The 20,893-nt window shown below is 41.5% G+C and overlaps 1 protein-coding gene across 2 annotated transcripts in view; it reads right to left on the reverse strand.

Moving 5' to 3' along the window:
* Window positions 1-20,893, reverse strand: part of LOC149228314 (RNA-directed DNA methylation 4-like) — a 248,831-nt gene that overhangs the window by 35,098 nt on the left and 192,840 nt on the right. For both annotated transcript variants that reach the window (XM_089378154.1, XM_089378153.1), the window contains exon 6: window positions 5,946-6,115. In XM_089378154.1, the coding sequence (XP_089234280.1) occupies window positions 5,946-6,115 (170 nt within the window). The remainder of the gene's footprint in view (window positions 1-5,945; window positions 6,116-20,893) is intronic.

Genomic DNA, 20,893 nt, shown 5'->3' on the forward strand with positions numbered 1-20,893 from the left:
TACATCTGATCCTTATGATTAACAAATTGTTGACATACTTGAGATGGCACTGTATTGCTATCACACAAGTGGACTATGGAACCTTGTAGCATTCTATTGAAATTGCAACATCGTGTAGAACCATAGAGCATCGAGGTCACTTGCTATGATCATCACCTTATAGTACCAAGACCTATCACTGAGGACTATGTTGTAGATGATCCACTTCTACATGCTATCAAGTATGTATCAAGCTATGGGAATCCAAGTTGTCAAGACTGTATTTTTCATAGAGAGGATACAACCCGAGGTTGTGACTATCACCGGTATGTTGAGATCATGCCATTGTGAGATTATTGAGATCACCGTGTATGACATAGACTGAGACTGTGAGAGGCACGAAAATTGTTGCCATGTACCCAAGACTATTATTATGAAATTATCCGAGAACTTCAGATATGGATTCAAACCAGTCTCACTGTAGTACTTATCCTAAATTGTCTTGCTGTAATATCCAACCAAAATTACAGTCCTGTAGCCTTAATTTGAGTTGAGGTATTGTAGTCTAGGTTCGAGATTCTTCTTGTAAGCCTATTCAAGACAATTCTTCATTTGAGACTGTGTACCGAACTGTGATATATGCCAGGGGTATATATAGGTGATTTTATCTCCATTCATGACTATAAACCAATCCTTGAGTGTCACTGTAACCATAACTTAGAAGCCCTTCTTGAAACTTGGTCCTTAGCTCTGATACCATGTTGAAGAATCTAGGGCATTTAGGTTAGGGTGAGATTCTTTGGACGATGATAACTATTTGTGAGGTACTTTTTACTTTTTCCTTATTATCACAATCTTCTCTTATTATTAGTGTATGTTCTTTTACTTCATCAAATAGTTACCAAAACAAAAGAGACAAGAACACAAAATGTTGGCTCTCTGTCAAGTACAAAAACCTCTCACTCTTTGAGAGGAAAACCTGCACAAATTCTTCTTATAGAGATTCCAATTGACGAATACCAAGACCAAGACCCTTGACCTATAAGCCACTCCAAGACCAAGACACTAGTTCTCTGCTCTTTTCTTCTTCTTGATTCCTCTTCGACTTACTTAGCACTGAGATCATCTCCTCACTCAGTTGTAAATGCACTAAAGATGGCACCGAGACATGTCAATGTAGTGTCACCAAAATGTGACCTTTGCAGCAACACTGAAACACATTGATACAACATTGAACAATAGCTCCAAAATTTCGTTGTCCCTTCATCACTCCTTGCTGACCCATCTGAACTACTCTCCCTTCTCTGTAATCTGAATCTCAGAGGGATCCAAATTCCCTTGACTATGAGACAACATCGTTCTGTAGTTTCCATAGAGATCTTGCCACTGCCCATCCAAATAACATTGAGATGTATCCGAACCTCATTTTGCCTCTGCCCATCCAAATTCAGAGATGACTATAGCCTCATTCGAACATCAGAGAGAGATATCTGAATCACTGTACTTGTAGCTAGCCCTTAGACCTTTTCGTTGTTCCATTATCATCTTTTCTCACTGCTCCTTCCATCTGAATTAGTTTCTGTTCTAGGGATTCGAACTGTATTCTTGTTATTACCCATCTGAATTCAAAGGATGATCTGAATTCCTTAATTGAGGAAATGCGAAGTACCTTGGTGCCTATATATAGTGGTTGCCCATCATAATTAAGCCGACTTGAGTGTATGAAGGGATGTGTCTCTATATAGTGAGCCGACATGAGGAGTGGAACTAATGCTTCTCATTCGAGGGCTTCTAGATGCCTTTGTTGACTCATATACATGCTCAAGAAGAGCTCTTCATACATGACATTAATTATATGACTCTAATAATAAATCCTAAGGCTCTAAATGGGAGCCATCTAAATTAAAATCACTTGCTCATAAAACGCATGAAACAAGGCTTACAATATTAATTTTATTTTCTTCATTATATCATTTACAAAAGTCACAATTACATGTCATTATGAAGACCGAACCTAGTTACATTTTACAAAACATCCTGTAAGTCCCTAATTTTATTGATTGTTACACTAAGTGTGGTGGGTTCAAAACTCTTGACCCATCCACGTAGAGGTTCTGCCAACCCCTCCACAAATAGCATCACCAATCTGGCCTCTGAAATATATGTGACCATGACTGTCAGTCTCTAAAACTCTGCAATATAAGCCTTCGGACTACTCATCTACTTGAGTTGTGCCATCTCTCTAAAATGTATCTCCGGATCCTTCTTGTTAAAGCACTCAATAAGCCTCTGAGTGAACTATGTGTATGAGATGATGTTGTTATGTCCCAACATCACCAACCCATGGTACCACCACTCATGGGCCTCACCATCCAAGTGCAAGCTGGCCAATTTGATAACCTCCTCCTCTATCATATGATGCAGCTGAAAGTAAGTGTCCAATTTTTGCACCCATGATCTAGCTGAGCATTTGGACGACCCATCAAAACAGGGGATGGTCACCTTCCCCAGTTTTTTTTGCAGCTCATGATTTTGCCTTGGAAACCTCTAAGATGGTTTGGGCCTGCTCTTCAGCTGAAGGTGGCAGAAATCAGTGAAGCTCATAGCAGGGCGAAAATTCCGTCCTAGAGATTGATATCGTTCCATGTAATCTGCTTAAGGGATTCCAAAATTAGCCTGCTCTATTAAGTCTTATGCAGCCTGCTGTACAAATTGAGGCATATTGGGTCTGGCCATTTTGCTATCAGTGCGGGATGGGTTTTGCACACAAGTCTGGGCATGACTGCTTTCAGCACTGTTGGACCCTTCCCCATTCAATGGCTCTTTTCCAGTGGAAGCCCTTGTGTGTGTCATGCCCTTCATCACCTCCACCATCTCTTTTTGGCCCTTGGCCAAGTCATTTATGGCCCTGAGTAAGCTATTAAAAGCTTGTTCCTCCTTATCCCCCATATCTGGTCTTTCAGGTGTCTTCTCTAACCCCTTGCCCCCTTCTGGCGTCTCTTCACTCTCTGTATCAGGGATATCTTCCTCTGAAAGGGGAGTTGGTTCTCTGTAAGTATGCTTCCTCCTATATGTTATCCCTGTGTATGGATTTTCCTCTGTCATGAATTTTCCAACCAACTGTTTTCAAGCCAAACCCATAGGCTGAGCCAAAATTAAGGCTCTGATACCACTGTAAGAAACCCAACCGGAATAACTAAGAGAAAACCACAAAGAGTCCTGAGTTTGTATGGTTTGGTCCACTGTAGTATTTTAACAAACAGTTTGTGTACCAAATGCTGTACATGCATTCCTTGTTGTTGGCTCGTGTAAATACACAATATGCTGGGACAAATACTTGTGGAAGCACTTCAAAATATTAATTTAATATCAACTTTAGACTCAGCAAGCATAAATAATACTAATAACAAGTGTAGCAACCACAAACTTCTTCACTCTTCACTGAAATACATGTTCAGAATTTACACAATGATGTTGTAGATGCTAGCAGCCATTTAACTTTTTAATAGATAAAGGGAAGAGCTAGTACACAAACAAAATCCGATATGTATATGCACTGTCTATGATGGCATTAACTCACAGTTCGCTTCAGCATTGGAGATACCAGATTTGAGTAAGTTACCGGCAGATTTTTGGCTACCTCTTCAATGTATATCAGCACCTCAGTATAAGCTACAGCAAGTCAATAAACACATCCCTTGACTCTGCTAAACTCAGCTCACAAGGGGTAAATCAACCAGCAGGCAGTAAACTTGTTCCTTCTCTCTTCTAGAACAACATCCCAATCAGCACAACAAAACTCTCCAAATGTGGTACCTTGTGGAGTGTGTTTAACTAGCTGTGAACAGGGGGAAACTTGGCCCTTATTTAACAGAATTCAGCCACAAGAATGATGCCAATTCTCAGCCCACAGAGAAGCCACACGTTCAGCATTTTAACTCAAGGGAAATTGTCCCTTTCACAAGGACTTTGCACTAGCTCTGTTTAACAGTGGAATTCATTCTCACAGGCCCAGATTTGGATTTATGTGCTTTAAACTATCATGAGATCTTTCCTCCATTCTCCATAAAAATCTCCAGCCTGTCAAAAGAAATGGGAAATACTGTATAAACATATAAAAACAATTGATAAAGCTTGAGTACCTCAACATTTCTAAGAAATATCGTTGTCCATTGAAGCTCAATGGTGAAATCTGAATGACTTCGCTCTCATATCCAGACTAGGAGGTCTCGTTGCAATACCGAAGTCTGCTATGGCAGCTAGGGCTCCAAAACACTCAGCTTCCTCTTCCCACTCTCTCCAAGAGCTCTCTCTTCAAACTCACACAATGCACGAATGAATTAGATCTCCTCAATTCCCTTCTTTAACTAGTTTAGGATTGTCTTTTCATCTTCGCCTTCCCTTTTGTCTTTTCATCTTCACCTTCCCTTTTCTCCAATGTTGTTAAAATCGCGATCGGGATTTATTCGGCGCCGGGAAAAAAGCGGAAAAAATCGTAAAAATCGGGAAAAAATCGTTTGGCACAAAAATATTCATTTTTTTTCATTTTTTTTCAATTTTTTTAATATCTAAACCATCTACAACATAAAATAAATACATTGACACATAAATATGATAAAAAAACTAATATATAAGATGTTGAATATCATTTCTAGCGCTAAAATCACACATAACATTGAATCATGTCCTGAATAGTAAGTCCTGAGTCCCAACTCAGCCTCAAAATATCAACAAAAAATATGATAATGTATCTCATCATGTCATAATGTCATATACAATAAAATGAAAGTCTAAGACTCTAATCCTATTGATTTTCTCTGCCCCTCTTGCGAGAAAATGTCACTGCTTTCACTGATGTCCTCCGCGCGGACAACCAAATGAATAAAAAAAAAAATCGATTTTTGCATATAAAAGCCCGCTGCCCGCGCCAGTAGGGATTTTTTCACAAAAAATCCCGATTTTTTCGAAAAAATCCTGATTTTTTGAAAAAATCCCGATTTTTTCGAAAAAATCGGGTATAAAAAAAATTGGCGATTTTTATGAATAAAAATCGCGATTTGATCGGGTTATGGATAAAATCGCGATTTTATCGCGATTTTAACAACACTGCTTTTCTCTCTTTATTATTTTTTTTTCTTTTTATTAAATTCACTTTTATAAAGTCACTTTATGATACTCCACTTTATAAAGTTAAAGCAACATCCAACTTGCCTAGGAAATATCATCCTTTCTCCTTCTTTAATAAAGTCTCCTTAGGCAAATTTAAGTCCCCTTATTAAATATTTCACCACTTTAACCTGTGGGAACCACTTTAGGCTAGCGGACTCCATCATAAGCTTCCTATGGGGACAGGGACATTACAAATTAGCTGTAATAAAAGAATTTAAAAATAGTGTGTGGGTGTTTTTCCCTTACGCATATGCAGCATGGGAGGAAATTCAAAAGCTAAATCAACTAATTTAGAAAGGATGGGCAGTCTGATCCAGGATATAAATTCAAGGGTGAACAGGTTGGTCTCCACAACTCTCCACAGGTTGCATGCTAATCCCAGACAATTCTGTCTCCACAACTCTCCACATTTTTAGAATAATGTTTCTTTGGCTGTGTGCAGGGAAGCAAGGTGGCCATTCAGTACGGAGCAGCGGTGTGTTGTTCCAGTAGAGAGCATCAAGAAGGTGATCAGTGACCTGAAAATCAACAGTTTCCCAATAAAAGCAGCACAGAGCAGCGGAAAAGTAAAGTATTTAAGTGAAAAAGATCATAAAGAAGTGCAAAAACACAGCAGAGTTTGCAAGAACAAGCAATCCTTGGTGAAGTAATCATTTGGAAACATTGAAAATATCTGTGAAGTATGATATAATATAGAGTACATTCAAGATGGGAAAGAGACCCCAGACTTCAGCAGCCTCCAATAAACTGATTCATCTGCAGACAATCACTGAAGTCCCAGATATGATGCAACTGACCTTTTAGCTTTAGCTTTCCTTGCCGGCTTCGCCTCCATTTCTTCCTCCATATCAACCCGAACAACATCATAAAGATGGCATAACTCACGGATAGCATTTTCATTCGCTGCTTCAGCAATTCCTTTACGGCTCCTCCATACTTGCTCAAAACGTGCATGTTTGGCAGCATACTGATGAGACAAATTAAAGTAAACATCACATGGATATCAGTCATAAACAAGGTGGATGATCATAAATCGGAAGTTAAAACATACTTTGTTCTTTGATCATATATATTTTCAGTGTCTACAATAGTCCTTGATATGTTTTTTTGGAATAATGTAATGAAATATGCTATAAAAAAAATAATAGCTATGCGAGAATCCTATCACAATGTCTAAATGATATATTACATGTATTAAAGAACTGAAAGAATACATTGCAGCCTTATTTATTTGTTACAGTTAAGTGATCTGTAAATTTCCATGGATATTTCATTGGACAGTTCATCACAACAGATCTAATAAAAATACATTGAAATCTGAAATCTACACTATGAAAGAGTTTTCCTTAGTTTTTATGAATTTATTAAATTACTGTTTTTTGCTTATGCATGCAATATATAAAATGTGAAAAATAAAGAACAAATAACATAATCACTCACAAACCATAATAACACCAAGATATGACCTAGGAAACCCTTTCGGGAGAAAACGCAGCTGGAAGCTTAGGTTTCTCTGCTCTCTCTTTTTCTAAATGGAAATGGTGCAAATACAAAGGAGTGAGACCCATGGTCCATGGGCTGCTACAAAACACAAACCCTCTATGTTTTGCCCTCTCTTTATCCACTATCAGCTACTCTATTCTATTGTGGAACAAAATACACTAGTATAGAATCAAACCCCTTTTCCTCGTAGTGTCCTAGTTATAACACAACCCAATAGCCAACTAGAGGTTAAATTTGACCCAACAATCCTCAATATGAGTTACAACTTGACCCTTTGAGAGTCTTCTTCATAGTGCCCACATGGCTAGCCCCTTTTCCATGAGTAACAGGGCTGAAATGGCATCCTCTAGAATTATGGTGGTCAAACACAATAGGTCAAATTCCAAGAGGCATAACTTTTGTGTCTGAACTCTGATTGGTGTGATCCTTGAACCGTTGGAAGGGTCTTTGAATGTAGAATAGTGCCAGGGGGTGTGACACATTCACGGCAAAGTTTTACCCCCAAAAAAAATCGTTGAAGGCTTCAAACTGGCCCCAGAAAGTTTTTGTTCCCGATTCTCCAAACTAGGTCCTGCCACTAAAACTGTTCTTATATGTTGATTTCCCTGATTTTTCCACCCTGAATGTATCAAGATGGATGACAGCTAATACAATGATCCAATCCGGATCAGTAAGTGGTTCATCTCTAATATTTGTTGGAATGTGTTTAATAGATGAGGTTTCTTAAAGTGCACATTAGATGAGGCTCGGTAAATTAAGAATTGCAGCTTTCTGTCATCATCACTGAGAATGCTAGATCCTACCCTTTTTTCAAAAAAATATAAAGGTGAGATAGGTGGTGTTGAATTTTGTTTGTTGAAGTTCGACTTTGGAGATTCAGCTGCCTGAGTTAAGTTTATGAACTGCCTTCATTGTGTTGATTTGTGATAGCATCGGATGTGCACTAACCATGAAAATTGGTGGAGAGGCTAAAGCACATGAGATCTCCAAGACCTAGAAATGGTTTGGGGAAATTCCACCCGGTTAGAGAGATATTAAAATAATTAATATTTTTAATGGAATTCCTAAGTCTAAACTTAAGAAAACTAAAATAGTAATTTTTTAATATCAATATAAAACTGGGTGAGAATGTTCTAAATGACATGGATCAAGCTAAATCTAATCTTAGTCGTTGATTAGAGACTTAATCTCAGCGGTTGAAGACTCAACAAGAAAAGTATAAGAGGAGGTTTGAGGGTTAGTTGGAGATACACCAAGAATGATCAGTCAGTTTGATTTTCTGGAGCGCGGTTTGCTGAGAAAATTCAAACAAGTGATCTGAGTTGCAGTGAGGGGCAATGAGTACATAGCGAGAGGCAGAGATAGTGTCAGAGGGCCAGCATAGTGATTGAGGAGGTTGCACAAAGGCAGTGGGAGCCACGCAGAGGCAGCCAAAGACTGCGCAGAGGCTGACGGGCCTGTGTGGGTGATGCAGAATGCTAGAGAGTTGACGCAGAGAGGCAAAGGGCTGACGCAAGGGGTTCCAGAGCTATGCAGAGGCTAGCAGGGCAGACGTAGAGCCTTGGAGAAGTGCTGGAAGATTTTTCATGGGGCAGGCTAGTGCTCAGAAACTCAATATCTGCTTCCGAGAAGAGGTATTACTGCCCTGTAGAAATCTCTGTTGGGTGAGCTAGTTTGGCACCCTAGTTGTACTCAAGAAAGTTGCTTAATAATAAAACCCTCATAACTACTGCACCAGTTTTCCCGCATTGGGTTTTTCCAAGGACGATTGTCCAAAAATAACGGTGTCCCTTGTGTGTTTGTCTATTATTTCAATTGATGATTTGTATATGAGTTGAGATTGCATTTGTGTTTATTTTCAGTATTTATATGGTTAAATAACTTGTTAAAGAATAAACAAGTAGGTGAAATAAACCAAATAATGCAATAGGGATTTCTAATGGGTAACATTTAGAAATTTCAACATGGTATCAGAGCACTACAGATCACAGGGGAACTAAAGGCACCAGCATAATTAGAATTATTTGCGGCAGTAGCAGTTGTCCTGAGAGACAGAGTTGCTCCTAAGCAAAAAGCAGCAGAGAAGGAGTGACGCAGAGGGCCTGCATCATGATTTCGAGCCAGAGAGAGCACCAATGCAGAGGCAGAGGAGGCTCACGAAGAGCCATGTCATCCTACTCAGTCAGGTAGGCTTGACGCAATTGGCCAGATGAGTGATTCAGCCTTTTCTGGATTGCGTAGAGATGGAAGGCTCAGTTCTTCAGTTGTTGGGGCATAGGGAGTTGTGGGCAGATTGTGGATTGGGAAGTTGGTGGGGTGTTGTTGCTGTCAAAGCAGAACAATACCTAACGGAACAGAACCAAGGTAGAGGGAGTCGCTACCTTGATGGATTTCTAGCCAAGAAATCCAAATCCAAGTTGCAATTGCAAAGAGGATCGGAGAGGAGCGAATCGACAGTTGGTGGGAAGATTTCCAACAAGGAAATCGAGACTCAGAGGGAGTCTAGGAGAGAACTTCCATGAGGGAAGTCGAGACTCAGAGGGGGTCCAAAAGCAGGACCGGAGATGGCAATGAACGGATTGAGGGATCAAGACAGGTTGGACAAGGCCTCCAACTTTGTCATCTAGAAGGCCAAGATCCTGTCTGTTCTAGATAGACATCGCATCAAGGGCATCGCCTTGAGAACCATGTATATCCCACTCGACCCAGCAGATAATGAAAAGTATGAGGATGCAATGGCAAAGGCAAAGTGCATAATCATTGATGGGATCAAGGATCATGTAGTACTGCATATTGCTGAGAAGAACACTGCAAAGGAGATGTGGGATACCTTGATGACATTGTATCAGGGCACTTCTGTGCAGCGGAAGATGCTGTTGGAGAATCAGCTGCGGTCGTATCAAATGCAGGAGGGGGAGCAGATAGATCTATACCTCAGCAGGTTGCAGGAGATTCATGACCAACTTACTTCCATAGGGTCTACACCGGATCTAGAGTTCATGGTGAGGATCGCCCTGAATGCAGTCTCCGAGGAGTGGGAGACATTTGTCCAAGGCATTTTGGGCAGAGCTATTCTTCCAGGATGGGAAGAGATGTGGGCAGCTCTTCGCCAAGAAGAGATCAGACGGTTGACCAAGGCGGGGAGTAGTGGCAAAGGAGGTTGAATCAAGAAAGAGGAGGAGGATGCGACTCTAGCATCTGCGGGACAACAAAAGAAGAGGAAGAAGAAGAATATCTCCAAGGTGAAGTGCTTCCATTGTGGGGAGCTGGGACATTATGCATCCCAGTGTCCCAGGAAAAAGAACAAGGGAGAGGCTTCTGACTCCAAGGTAGCTCTGGCTAAGGCAGAGAAAGAAGTCGAGATTGATGACAACTGTGCCATGAGTGCTCGTGCACCTCTAGAGAAGAGGTGGGGAGACATCGAGTTGTGGTCGGGAGGACTACATACTAGGGGCCAGATCCTTGAGGTGCCCAAAATCTTGGATCATATCCGTCTACGGGAGCCCTTAACGATAGTAACCAGGATGACAGAGATAGGGTGGAGCAAAGTTTAGTGGAGCAACAAGGCAGTGCTTGGGTGCAGGAATCTAAAGCAGTGCAGAGGTGGTTGCAACAGTGCGAGAGGCACGGAGGTGCTTGCAACAGCGCAATGGCAGCAAAGGGTGCACAGAGGTAGCTTCAACATTAGGAGGCTTCCGGACTGACAAGGATGTCAGTGTTTGGGTCAATGTTGCACGAAGCGCCCCCCCCCCCCCCCCGGTTCCAAGCCTAGAAGCGCGTCCAGTGCAGAAGCGCCTAGGAAGCTTCGCCGAAAGCGCGCTTCCAATTTTTTTTGCCGCTCCCTGGACTTTTTGGAAGCGCGCTTCCAGACCTTCGAAGCACGCTTCGTACAGCACTTCGACAGTACGAAGCGTGGCGCTTCCGTACGCTTCCGGAAAAGCGTCGCGTTGTTTAGAAAATCGTTTTTTTTTCAATTTTTTTATTTAATTTTAGGTGAGTTTGCTTGTTGGGGGTGGGTCCACCTTGGGTTAGGGTGAGGAATGAAGGCAAAAAAAATATAAATATAGCAGATGCTCCATTATTTTTCATTTTCATCCTTTACTTAAATTTTTAACATTACCATGAAATGACTCGGGATGTTTGAGAGTGGTTCTAGCTTCATTGGACTTCATATGGAGAAAATAGAATTTCATATCCTATTCAAAATTCAGCAAACTTAACAGTTTTCAGGAATTCAGGATCAATGGGATTGTGGCATTTCATTAGATTATATCAAGAGGAGAAGAATCTAGATTCTAGATGGTTGATGCATCTAAATGGTTGATGCTCGAATAATTAATCATTAATGTACAATGGATGTTATATCTATCTTGATTTATGCAAAAATATGCATGTTTTCATGTCTTCTACAACTAATTTGGTATTTGGGATGTTTGTTTTGAGTATAAATGCAAAAAAATATAAATATATATATAGCAGACGCTTCGCTTCCTAGATTTTTGGAAAATGACGCTTCCGCGTCCCCGCTTCCAAAAAACATCCCCGCTTCGTCCCCGCTTCGTGCAACATTGGAACTTTGGGTAGATCAATTACTTACATTTCGGTAACTGAGTTGCAGTGCAGCAATTAGTAGCGGTAGTGCTATGGGCATCATGATGCAGCATTTGAGAGAGAGTTGCAGTGCAGACGCAGTGTTGGGAGGAAGGACCAACAACAACACGAATGTAGAGGGAGCTGCAGTACAAATGTAGCAATGGCAGTGGCAGAGCCATGGGCAGCATTACAGGAAGCAGCAGTGCAGTGGATGTTGGGCAGCAGGCCCAGCATTAGCACAGGTACCGGTGTTGGATGATCAGTGTGATGTTCAGTGGTGGAGCATTACTAGAGCACATTCCTCGCTAAGAGGGAGTGTTGATTTGTGGTAGCATCGAATGTGCTCTAGCCATGAAAATTGGTGGAGAGGCTAAAGCACATGAGATCTCCAAGACCCAGAAATGGTTTGGGGAAATTCCACTTGGTTAGAGAGATATTAAAATAATTAATATTTTTAATGGAGTTCCTAAGTCTAAACTTAGGAAAATTAAAATATTAATGGGTATTAATATAAAACTGGGTGAGAATGTTCTAAATGACATGGATCAAGCCAAATGTAATCCTAGTCTTTGATTAAAGACTTAATCTCGACCGTTGAAGACTCAACAGGAAAAGTATAAGAGGAGGTTTGAGGGTCAGTTGAAGATGCACCAAGATTGATCAGTCAGTTCGATTTTCTAGAGCGGGGTTTGCTGAGAGATTTCGAACAAGTGATCAGAGTTGCAGCGAGGGGCAGTGAGTACATAGCAGAGATAGTGCTAGAGGGCCAGTGCAGGGATTGAGAAGGCTACGCAGAGGCAACAAGAGCCATGCAGAGGCAGCCAGAGACTACGCTGACATTAAGGGGCCTGCATGGGTGACACAGAAGGCCAGAGAGCTAACACAAAGAGGCAAAGGGTTGACGCAGGGGGTTCCAGAGCTACGCAGAGGCTAGCAGGGCAGACGCAGAGCCTTGGAGAAGCGCCGGAAGATTTTTTGTGGGGAAGGCTAGTGCTGAGAAGCTGAATATCTACTTCCGAGAAGAGGTATTATTTCTGTGTAGAAATATTTGTTCGGTGAGCCAATTTGGCACCCTAATTGTACTCAAAAAAGTTGCTTAATAATAAAACCTTCAGAATTGCTGCACTGGTTTTCCCGCATTGGGTTTTTCTGGGGATGATTGTCCAAAAATAACAGTGTCTCTTATGTGTTTGTCTATTATTTCAGTTGATGATCTGTATATGAGTTGAGACTGCATTTGTGTTTATTTTCAGTATTTATATGGTTAAATAACTTGTTAAGGAATAAACAAGTAGGTGAAATAAACCAGTGTTGAAAATATCGATACCAACAAAATATCGGTGAGGGTCCAGAAAACATCTTATCGGCAATATCGGCGAAAATATCGACAAAATATCGGCAAATATCGACAAGCATAAAAAATAATTTTTCAAATTTTTAAACATAGCCGATATTTTGAAAAAGCCGATATTTTCAAAATATCATGATATTTTGCCGATATTTTCAAAATATCACGATATTTTGCCGATATTTGCCGATATTTTCAAAATATCACGATATTTTGGCGATATTTTGAAAATATCGCGATATTTTCTCGGCGATATATCGTTTTGCCGAAAATATCACGATATTTTCGAATATCGCCGATATTATCAACAGTGAAATAAACCAAATAATGCAGTAGGGATTTCTAATGGGTAACATTTAGAGATTTCAACACATTGTGATCTAGGTGGATATTGGTGGCCACTAGCCAAGTCCACTTGGACCCCCACCATTGTTTCTTTCAGCTTTTCAGTTTCCTTAATTGTAGCACAGTTTACTATTTTTAGCAGTTTTTCGGGTCCTGACTTCTGGAGCTGTTTTGAGGCCCTAAAAAACGTTTTTTGGGAAAACTGGGAGCAACATGGGTCCATGGACCGATGTTGCTCTTCCCAAAGTTGGAGTTCTTAGATAGATCTTTCTAATAAGATATTGTGCACGTCAAACGAAGATCGTATGCCAAAGTTACGACCCCGGGAGGTTGATGTACCAATTTACCCAAATAGGGTCCACAGTTTGGCGTTTCATCTTCTAGGGTTAGGTTTTTGGATGTTTAAGGTTTTCCATTGTTTCTCAACAATAAATAGGTCTTCGAGCCTCATTGTAACACAGTTCAGAGGCATGTAGCCACATCTCTTCTCAAAGATAAGCTACCATCGCCCTAGCTGGTTTATTTCCATTTATGTTTGTAAGCATATTTCAGTATTTTACATTAATGAAATGAAGTATTATTTCCGTTGCATCTCTGTGTTTATGGTTATCTCTATAATTTGTTGCGTTCTTGTGTAAATCTGAATCAGTGGTATCAGAGCGGTCTGCTTTTTCTCTGTTTTTCTTTGCATGTCCCCAACGAGGTTGGGATATAAGGAGTTAGGGCTTGAACTGGTCAAACCTTTGCAAGACCAACCTCGCAAATCCCAACGGCCTCCCATGGCGGATGAAAAGAAAGACGAGGGGGCAAGAGATCCTATCATAATCTTGCTCGAAGAAGCCCTCGAGTGACAGAGGAATGTGATGATGGACAGCTTTGCCCAGATCCTTCAGCGGCTACCCAGGGGCGAGGCATCGGATTCCAACAGCTACTCTGGAAACGCCACACCGTTTAAGGTACAAGTTAATTTTGAAATCCCCATATTCGAGGGTTAGATAGATGCAGATGCTGTCGATAAATAGTTAAATCTGCTAGAGCGTTATTTTTTTTGTTCATAATTTTTCCAGTCAGGAAAAGATTATTTTCACTCTTCTCGAAGCAGCCCCCCACGTCAAGGACTGGTGGGAAACCTACTGCGAGCAGAAGGATGAAAGTACAGGCTCACTATTTTCAACCGCACCCATTTGGAATTCATTCCAGGATGCCATCAAGGAACAGTACTACCCTATAGGAAGCTATGAGGATCAATACATAAAGTGGACCACGTTGCAGCAGGGAAGGGACCAAGACGTGCCAAAGTATACCAATATTTTCCATACCCTTCGCACAAAGTTGGGTTTCAAGGATTCGGAGCAACATTTGATACTTAAATAACGCGGCTTCCGACACAAGTACATCCAGGAAGAAATAGAATTCTTGAACATCTCCTCGCTTGGCACAGCATACCGATATGCCATCAAGGTCGAGCAAAAGTTTAAACAGAAGAAGCGAGACTTTGGATCTGCGAATCTGAAGCAAGGGAAAGGTGCCCCCAAATTGCAGAACAAAGGACAAAGCCAAGGCGGGGCGGCCCAAGATAACCCGCCAAAGCTGCAAGCAAAGAACAACGCTGCAAAGCCGAAAAAGGACACAGGAAAGTGGTGTGAGTTCCATAAGAGCTCCACTCACAACACAAGTGAGTGTCGGGCCAAGCAGTCACTGGTAGTCGAGCTAAAGGTTTCAAAATCAGATGCATGTTCCGACTCTGAGTCAGAACCCGACAAGGGGAATGACAAAGGGAAGCAGATTATCGATGCGGAGCCCAATGCCACCGTTGCCACCACGAAGATCCAAAAGGAGGAACCCGAAGATCCAGAGGAGGAGGAGCATCTCTTCCACTCCCAGATGTGGGTAAAGGGCTCCCCGCTACAGTTCATTGTCGACAGCGGGAGCCAAAAGAACCTCATTTCGGCAGAGGTCGTGAAGCGGCTGGGCTTACCGACCACAGCACATCCACAACCGTACACCATCAGGTGGCTTCACCAAGGACGAGATCTTCGCGTGAGCCAGCAGTGTCACCTTCCATACAACATCAAGCCCTTCACGGATGAGGTATTGTGTGACATTGCTCCCCTTGAAGTTTGTGATGTATTATTAGGACAACCATACTTGTGGAAACGACATGCTGTGTATGAATCAAGGCCCCGTGCTGTTATTGTTACTTTGGGAAATAAGTTGTACAGGATACTGGAGGTAGCACCCCCTACCGCCATCTCTTTGGTTACTGCGAAACAATGCAATAAGCTCATTTCCAAAACCAGGAAATTTGTTTTCCTGATGATATGCCCTCAAGGAAAGAAGAAGACAGTGGCCACGACCTCCAGACAGGGCCCCTCCGCACGACAACTACAGATGAACAAGGTCATGGAGGAGTACGAGGACATCTTCACCTCCCCTGCAAAGGTTCCTCTACACTTTTAGGTCAAGCACTCCATCGATTTGACCCCAGGTGCGCCGCTGCCCAATGGACCAATCTATTGACGCTCCATTGTAGAGAATGATGAAATCAAGAGGCAGATTCAGGAGCTACTACAGAAAGGTCACATCCGTTCGAGTTCATCGCCCTATGGGAGCCCGATCGTGTTGGTACAAAAGAACGATGGGACTTGGAGACTCTGTATTGACTATCAAGAACTGAACAAGATCACTGTCCGTAATAGGTACCCGATCCCACAGATTGACGACCTCCTGGATCAACTGAAGGGGGCAAAATATTTCAGCAAGATCGATTTGAAGTTAGGATATCAACAAGTACCAATCAAACCCTCCGATGTGTGGAAGATTGCCTTCAAAGCCAAGGAGGGCCTTTTCTAATGGTTGGTTATAACTTTCGGATGGACGAATGCTCCTGCAACCTTCATGAGGCTAATGGATGACATCTTGCGGCCATTCACTAACTCATTTGTAGTGGTATACTTGCATGACATCCTGATCTTCAGCCAGAGTTGGGAAGAGCACCTCCAACACATCCGACAGGTTCTCCAAACACTGCGGCAACACAAGTTATGTGCCAATTTGGAGAAATGCACTTTTGGCATGACCCAGGTTCAGTGTCTGGGATACATTATTGATGAACAGGGGGTGCATGTGGATCCAGCCAAGATCCAATTCATTTGGGATTGGCCATCTCCAACCACTTTGACAGAGCTTCGCAGCTTTCTAGGTCTTGCCAACTTCTACCGCAGGTTAGTGTTGGGATTTTCTCATATCACTTGGCCCTTGAGTCAAGTCACCAAGGGAGGAGCAAAAGCAAAATTCTTTGGTATGAATCTCAACAGAAGGCATTCACAGAATTGAAAGATCACCTCTGCTCGGCATCAGTGCTCGCATTACCAGACTTGCAACAACCATTTGAGGTTGAGACAGATGCCTCTGACTATGCTATTGGGGCAGTCCTTACTCAACATGGGCATCTAGTGGCATATCACAGTGAGACACTTTCAGACACAGTCCGGAAATATCCCACTTATGACAAAGAGATGTATTCCATTGTGCAGGCCTGCCGACAATGGAAGCATTACATTTTGGGGAAGGAAACGGTCATCCACACAGACCACTAACCCCTGTAGTTCATACAGACCCAAGGGAAATTGCAGAATGATCACCATCAGAAGTGGTCCACATACTTGCAACAGTTCCATTTGAATATCAATTATAAGAAGGGCAACACCAATAATGTTGCAAATTGCCTCAGTCGACCACCGATCATGGCGTTAACCATCGTGCTCAACTCTTGTCGGCACGAGACTTCTGATTGGCCACTTCTCTGCAAAAGCGACCCAGAATTCGGCCACACATACCAGACACTCTTGGAGGGTCAGCATGTTCTGAATTTTCACCTTCAGGATGCCCTGTTATGCCACCTGGGTCACCTTTGTGTTCCTTCAAGCGAGCGTGCCAAGATGATTTGGGAAGCACACTACAGTCGGGCTACTGGGCATTTCGAGGTCGAGAAAACGGTGGCAGTACTACAGAAGTATTTCTATTGGCCGAATCTTCGACAGGATGTCGGGAAGTACATCAGATCATGCACTGCCTGCGCCATTGCCAAACCGACCATCAAGAAGCAAGGCCTCTATACCCCGCTACCTACCCCTAGTCAACCTTGCGAAACCATCTCCATGGATTACATATCAGGTCTTCCATCCACTAAGCACGGAAGCGACTGTGTTTTTGTGATCATCGACAGGTTCTCGAATATGGCCATTATGGTGGCCTGCAAGAAGAATATCACAGCAGAAGCCACTGCTAAACTCTTCTTTGAACGAGTGCGAGTACACTTTGGGATCGCACAGTCTATCATCTCAGATCGGGACAGCAGGTTCCTCAATACATTTTGGTCTAGTTTCTGGTCGATGCTAGACACCAAACTCACTAAGTCCATAGCCTTCCATCCTCAAACTGATGGCCAGACAAAGGTTGTCAACAAGATGATCGTACACATTCTGCGCATACACAACTCAAAGCATCCACACACATGGGACAAGAGCCTCCCCTATGTTCAGCACAGCTACAACCGGGCTCTCCACAGCGCGACTGGACACAGCCCTTTTTAGGTGGGCTTGGGATTCCAGCCACTATGTCCCATTGATGTGGCCATGCCATTTGTAGCTAATCACGCAGATTCAGCTCATGTCTAGTCCAAAACAGATAAGGCAAGCAGCTTCATTGAGCACATCCAACATATTCGACAGCAAGTCCATGACATTCTGGAGAAACCAAATGCCAAGTACAAGCAGCGACATGATCAACATCGGGTGCCACACAAGTTTCAAGTGGGCGACAAAGTCTGGTTGCATTTGCAAAAAGAACGCCTTACCGGACCCTATCGGAAACTCAGACCACTCAGATATGGTCCTTACACTATTACCAAGGCTATGGGAGACAATGCATTTGAGCTCAACATTCCCCCATTCCTTGGCCTACACCCAGTGTTCAATGTGGACTGCCTTCGGCCATACTTTCCACCATTACTAGACACATCCGACATTGCAGAACAGCTCACACCCACAAAGTTAAATCCAGATTGCATGGAACAAGCTACAATTGATCGGATCATGGAAACACAGATCAAGGCTTCAAGCACACTCGCCAGCAGAACATCCAACTGTATCGACTCTCGAGTTGTCAAAGCAGGTCAACTCGAAGACCAGGGCAAGTGGCTTACCATGGACCAAGTTCAACAGAAGTTTCCTCATCTCATGGAAGAACTCAATGCAATGGGGAGCATTGCTTCCTAAGAGGGGAGGAATGATCCAAGTGGGTATTGGTGGCCACCCGCCAAGGCCACTTGGACCCCCACCATTGTTTCTTTTAGCTTTTCAGTTTCCTTAATTGTAGCACAATTTACTATTTTTAGCAGTTTTTTGAGTCCTGAACTTATGGAGCCATTTTGAGGCCCTAAACGACATTTTTTGGGAAAACTGGGAGCAACATGGGTCCATGGACTGATGTTGCTCTTCCCAAAGTTGGATTTCTCGGATAAATCTTTCTAATGAGATATTCTACGCGTCAAACGAAGATCATATGCCAAAGTTACAACGCCGGGAAGTTGATGTACCAATTTACCCAAATGGGGCCCACAGTTTGGTGTTTCATCTTCGAGGGTTAGGTTCTTGGATGTTTAGGGTTTTCCATTGTTTCTTAACAATAAATAGGCCTTCGAGCCTCATTGTAACACAGTTCAGAGGCATGTAGCCACCACATCTCTTCTCAGAGATAAGCTACCATCGCCCTAGCTGGTTTATTTCCATTTATGTTTGTAAGCATATTTCAGTATTTTACATTAATGAAATGAAGCATTATTTCCGCTGCATCTCTGTGTTTATGGTTATCTCTGTAACTTGTTGCGTTCCTGTTTAAATCCGGATCACATTGCCTGGTCTTTGCTTCTGTGGAGTGTTTGTATTCACTGCCATAATGTTGTGTTACCAAAAAAATAATCAATTGTTAAACCAAATATACAACCAAGTATGGTTTAATGTCACTAATCCTATATATATTGTACATACCATGTTTATATTATATAAATTGCATTATTATTCATCTTCTTACAAAACTATATAATATTCTGTTTTCAGAAGACACTTCAAGTGATATCACAGTTTTGATATCATACATTGTGTTTCACATCTATCCATGCTTCTACAATTCCATCAGAACCATCCTGTCCATTAACCCATCCAATTCTATACACACAACCACCCTTACCCATTGCACTCAAGTTACACCAACGAAAGCAAATCATTGGCACTACAGCCTACTATTCAATTGAAATAAAGTCATCAATTTTATGTTCAGTTGAACTTGCACAGCTGCATAGCCCCATATTTTGCATAGTCCCATAACACTGTATCTACTAACAAAATTGATGTCAAGATGGATGTGTCTGAATTCAACACAGCAGATCCAAACTTATTAGACCAGAACTGACCAAGAGCCAGAACAGTACAGAACCAGAACCAGTTTCTGAAAGTTTGAAATGGTCTAATTACAAAACATAAAATATGCAAATTTTAATAAATAATATATATATATATATATATATATATATATATATATATATATATATATATATCATGTACGTCAATGTAATTTCAAACCATTGGACACCAAATATGTAAAGTTTGCTCATTTTAAAGTTTTGGGAGCGAGGGGGGTTTCTTTTTTCCTTTACCTTTGAGAATGGAGAAAAAAATTGAGTGAAACATAGTATAATAAGCTTTCCCATTGACATTTCAAAAGAGTAAAAATCTACTGGACAATGGCATTTTCAACAGGAGGAATGACTGCTAATAAAGTGCAATGTCAATGAATAAACCAACCAAAGCATTTCATTGGCAACACAATGTTTAACTTTACATACTAGCTCAAATCTGCAGTCAAAGAATGAAACCTGCAGGTCTCAAAACTCAGAACTTAGTTTACGCCAAGGTTGCACGAAACGGGTACAAGTTTCCGAAATGGGAAGCGATACGAAACGCGACCTCCCCAAATTTTGGAAACGGGGAAACGCGAATATATATATATATATATTATGACATTTAAGAAATATGTGCAATCATAAAGCATATATGATACATTCTAATTTATTACATTATGATAAAACTGTCAATTGTCAATGCATAAACTATAAGTATCTAAATTTGCATCACATTTACTCATGAATAATCACATAATGAAAATAGAAATATCCAAAATCAGCCACGAGAAATTTCTAATTTCTTGTCTCGTGCTTGATTGGGAGTCTCTCTCTTCCTACATAGTCGAACGACCTTAATGCTCCTGATTAAATACAAGTTTCATACCCTAGTACCCTACATTCTCTTGATTATTGGGAGTCTCCCCTGCATAGAGGGCTTGGTTCTCTTGATTAAATACAAGTTCCATACCCTAGTACATGATAAAATCCAATGGAAACATTGCAATCCCCCCAATCCTAAAATCCTGAAAAACAAATAAGTCTGCTGGATTTTGAGTGAGATCTAAAATTCTACTTTCTCCATATGAAATCCAATGAAAGCGAAACCACTCTCAAACATCCTCAATCATTTCATGGTAATGTTAAAAATTTAAGTAAAAGTGATTCTCCTTTATTTTTCATTTTCATCCTTTTACTTTAAGAATTTAACATTACCATGAACTGCATATCAACACTAGGGCAAAACTTCACTTTTATAACTTTAGACAGGCATCTGGAAGCAACTAGAAGTCATTAGGCTAACGTAAGAATAGATTAGAAAACAAATAAAATAAAAAATAAAAACACAACTAAACGCTGAAACGTGGGTCGTACGGCCCTGAAACGCGTTTCAGGCCGTACTGGCCATGTTTCAGTTTCGTGAAACGTGGCAGTACGGCCTGAAACGCGTTTCAGGGCCGTACCAAACGCGTTTCAGGGCCGTACCAAATGCGTTT

The sequence above is a fragment of the Pinus tabuliformis genome, chromosome J (assembly GCF_031772625.1).
Source record: "Pinus tabuliformis cultivar Carrire ecotype Pingquan chromosome J, CPIR1, whole genome shotgun sequence".
Taxonomy (NCBI): domain Eukaryota; kingdom Viridiplantae; phylum Streptophyta; class Pinopsida; order Pinales; family Pinaceae; genus Pinus; species Pinus tabuliformis.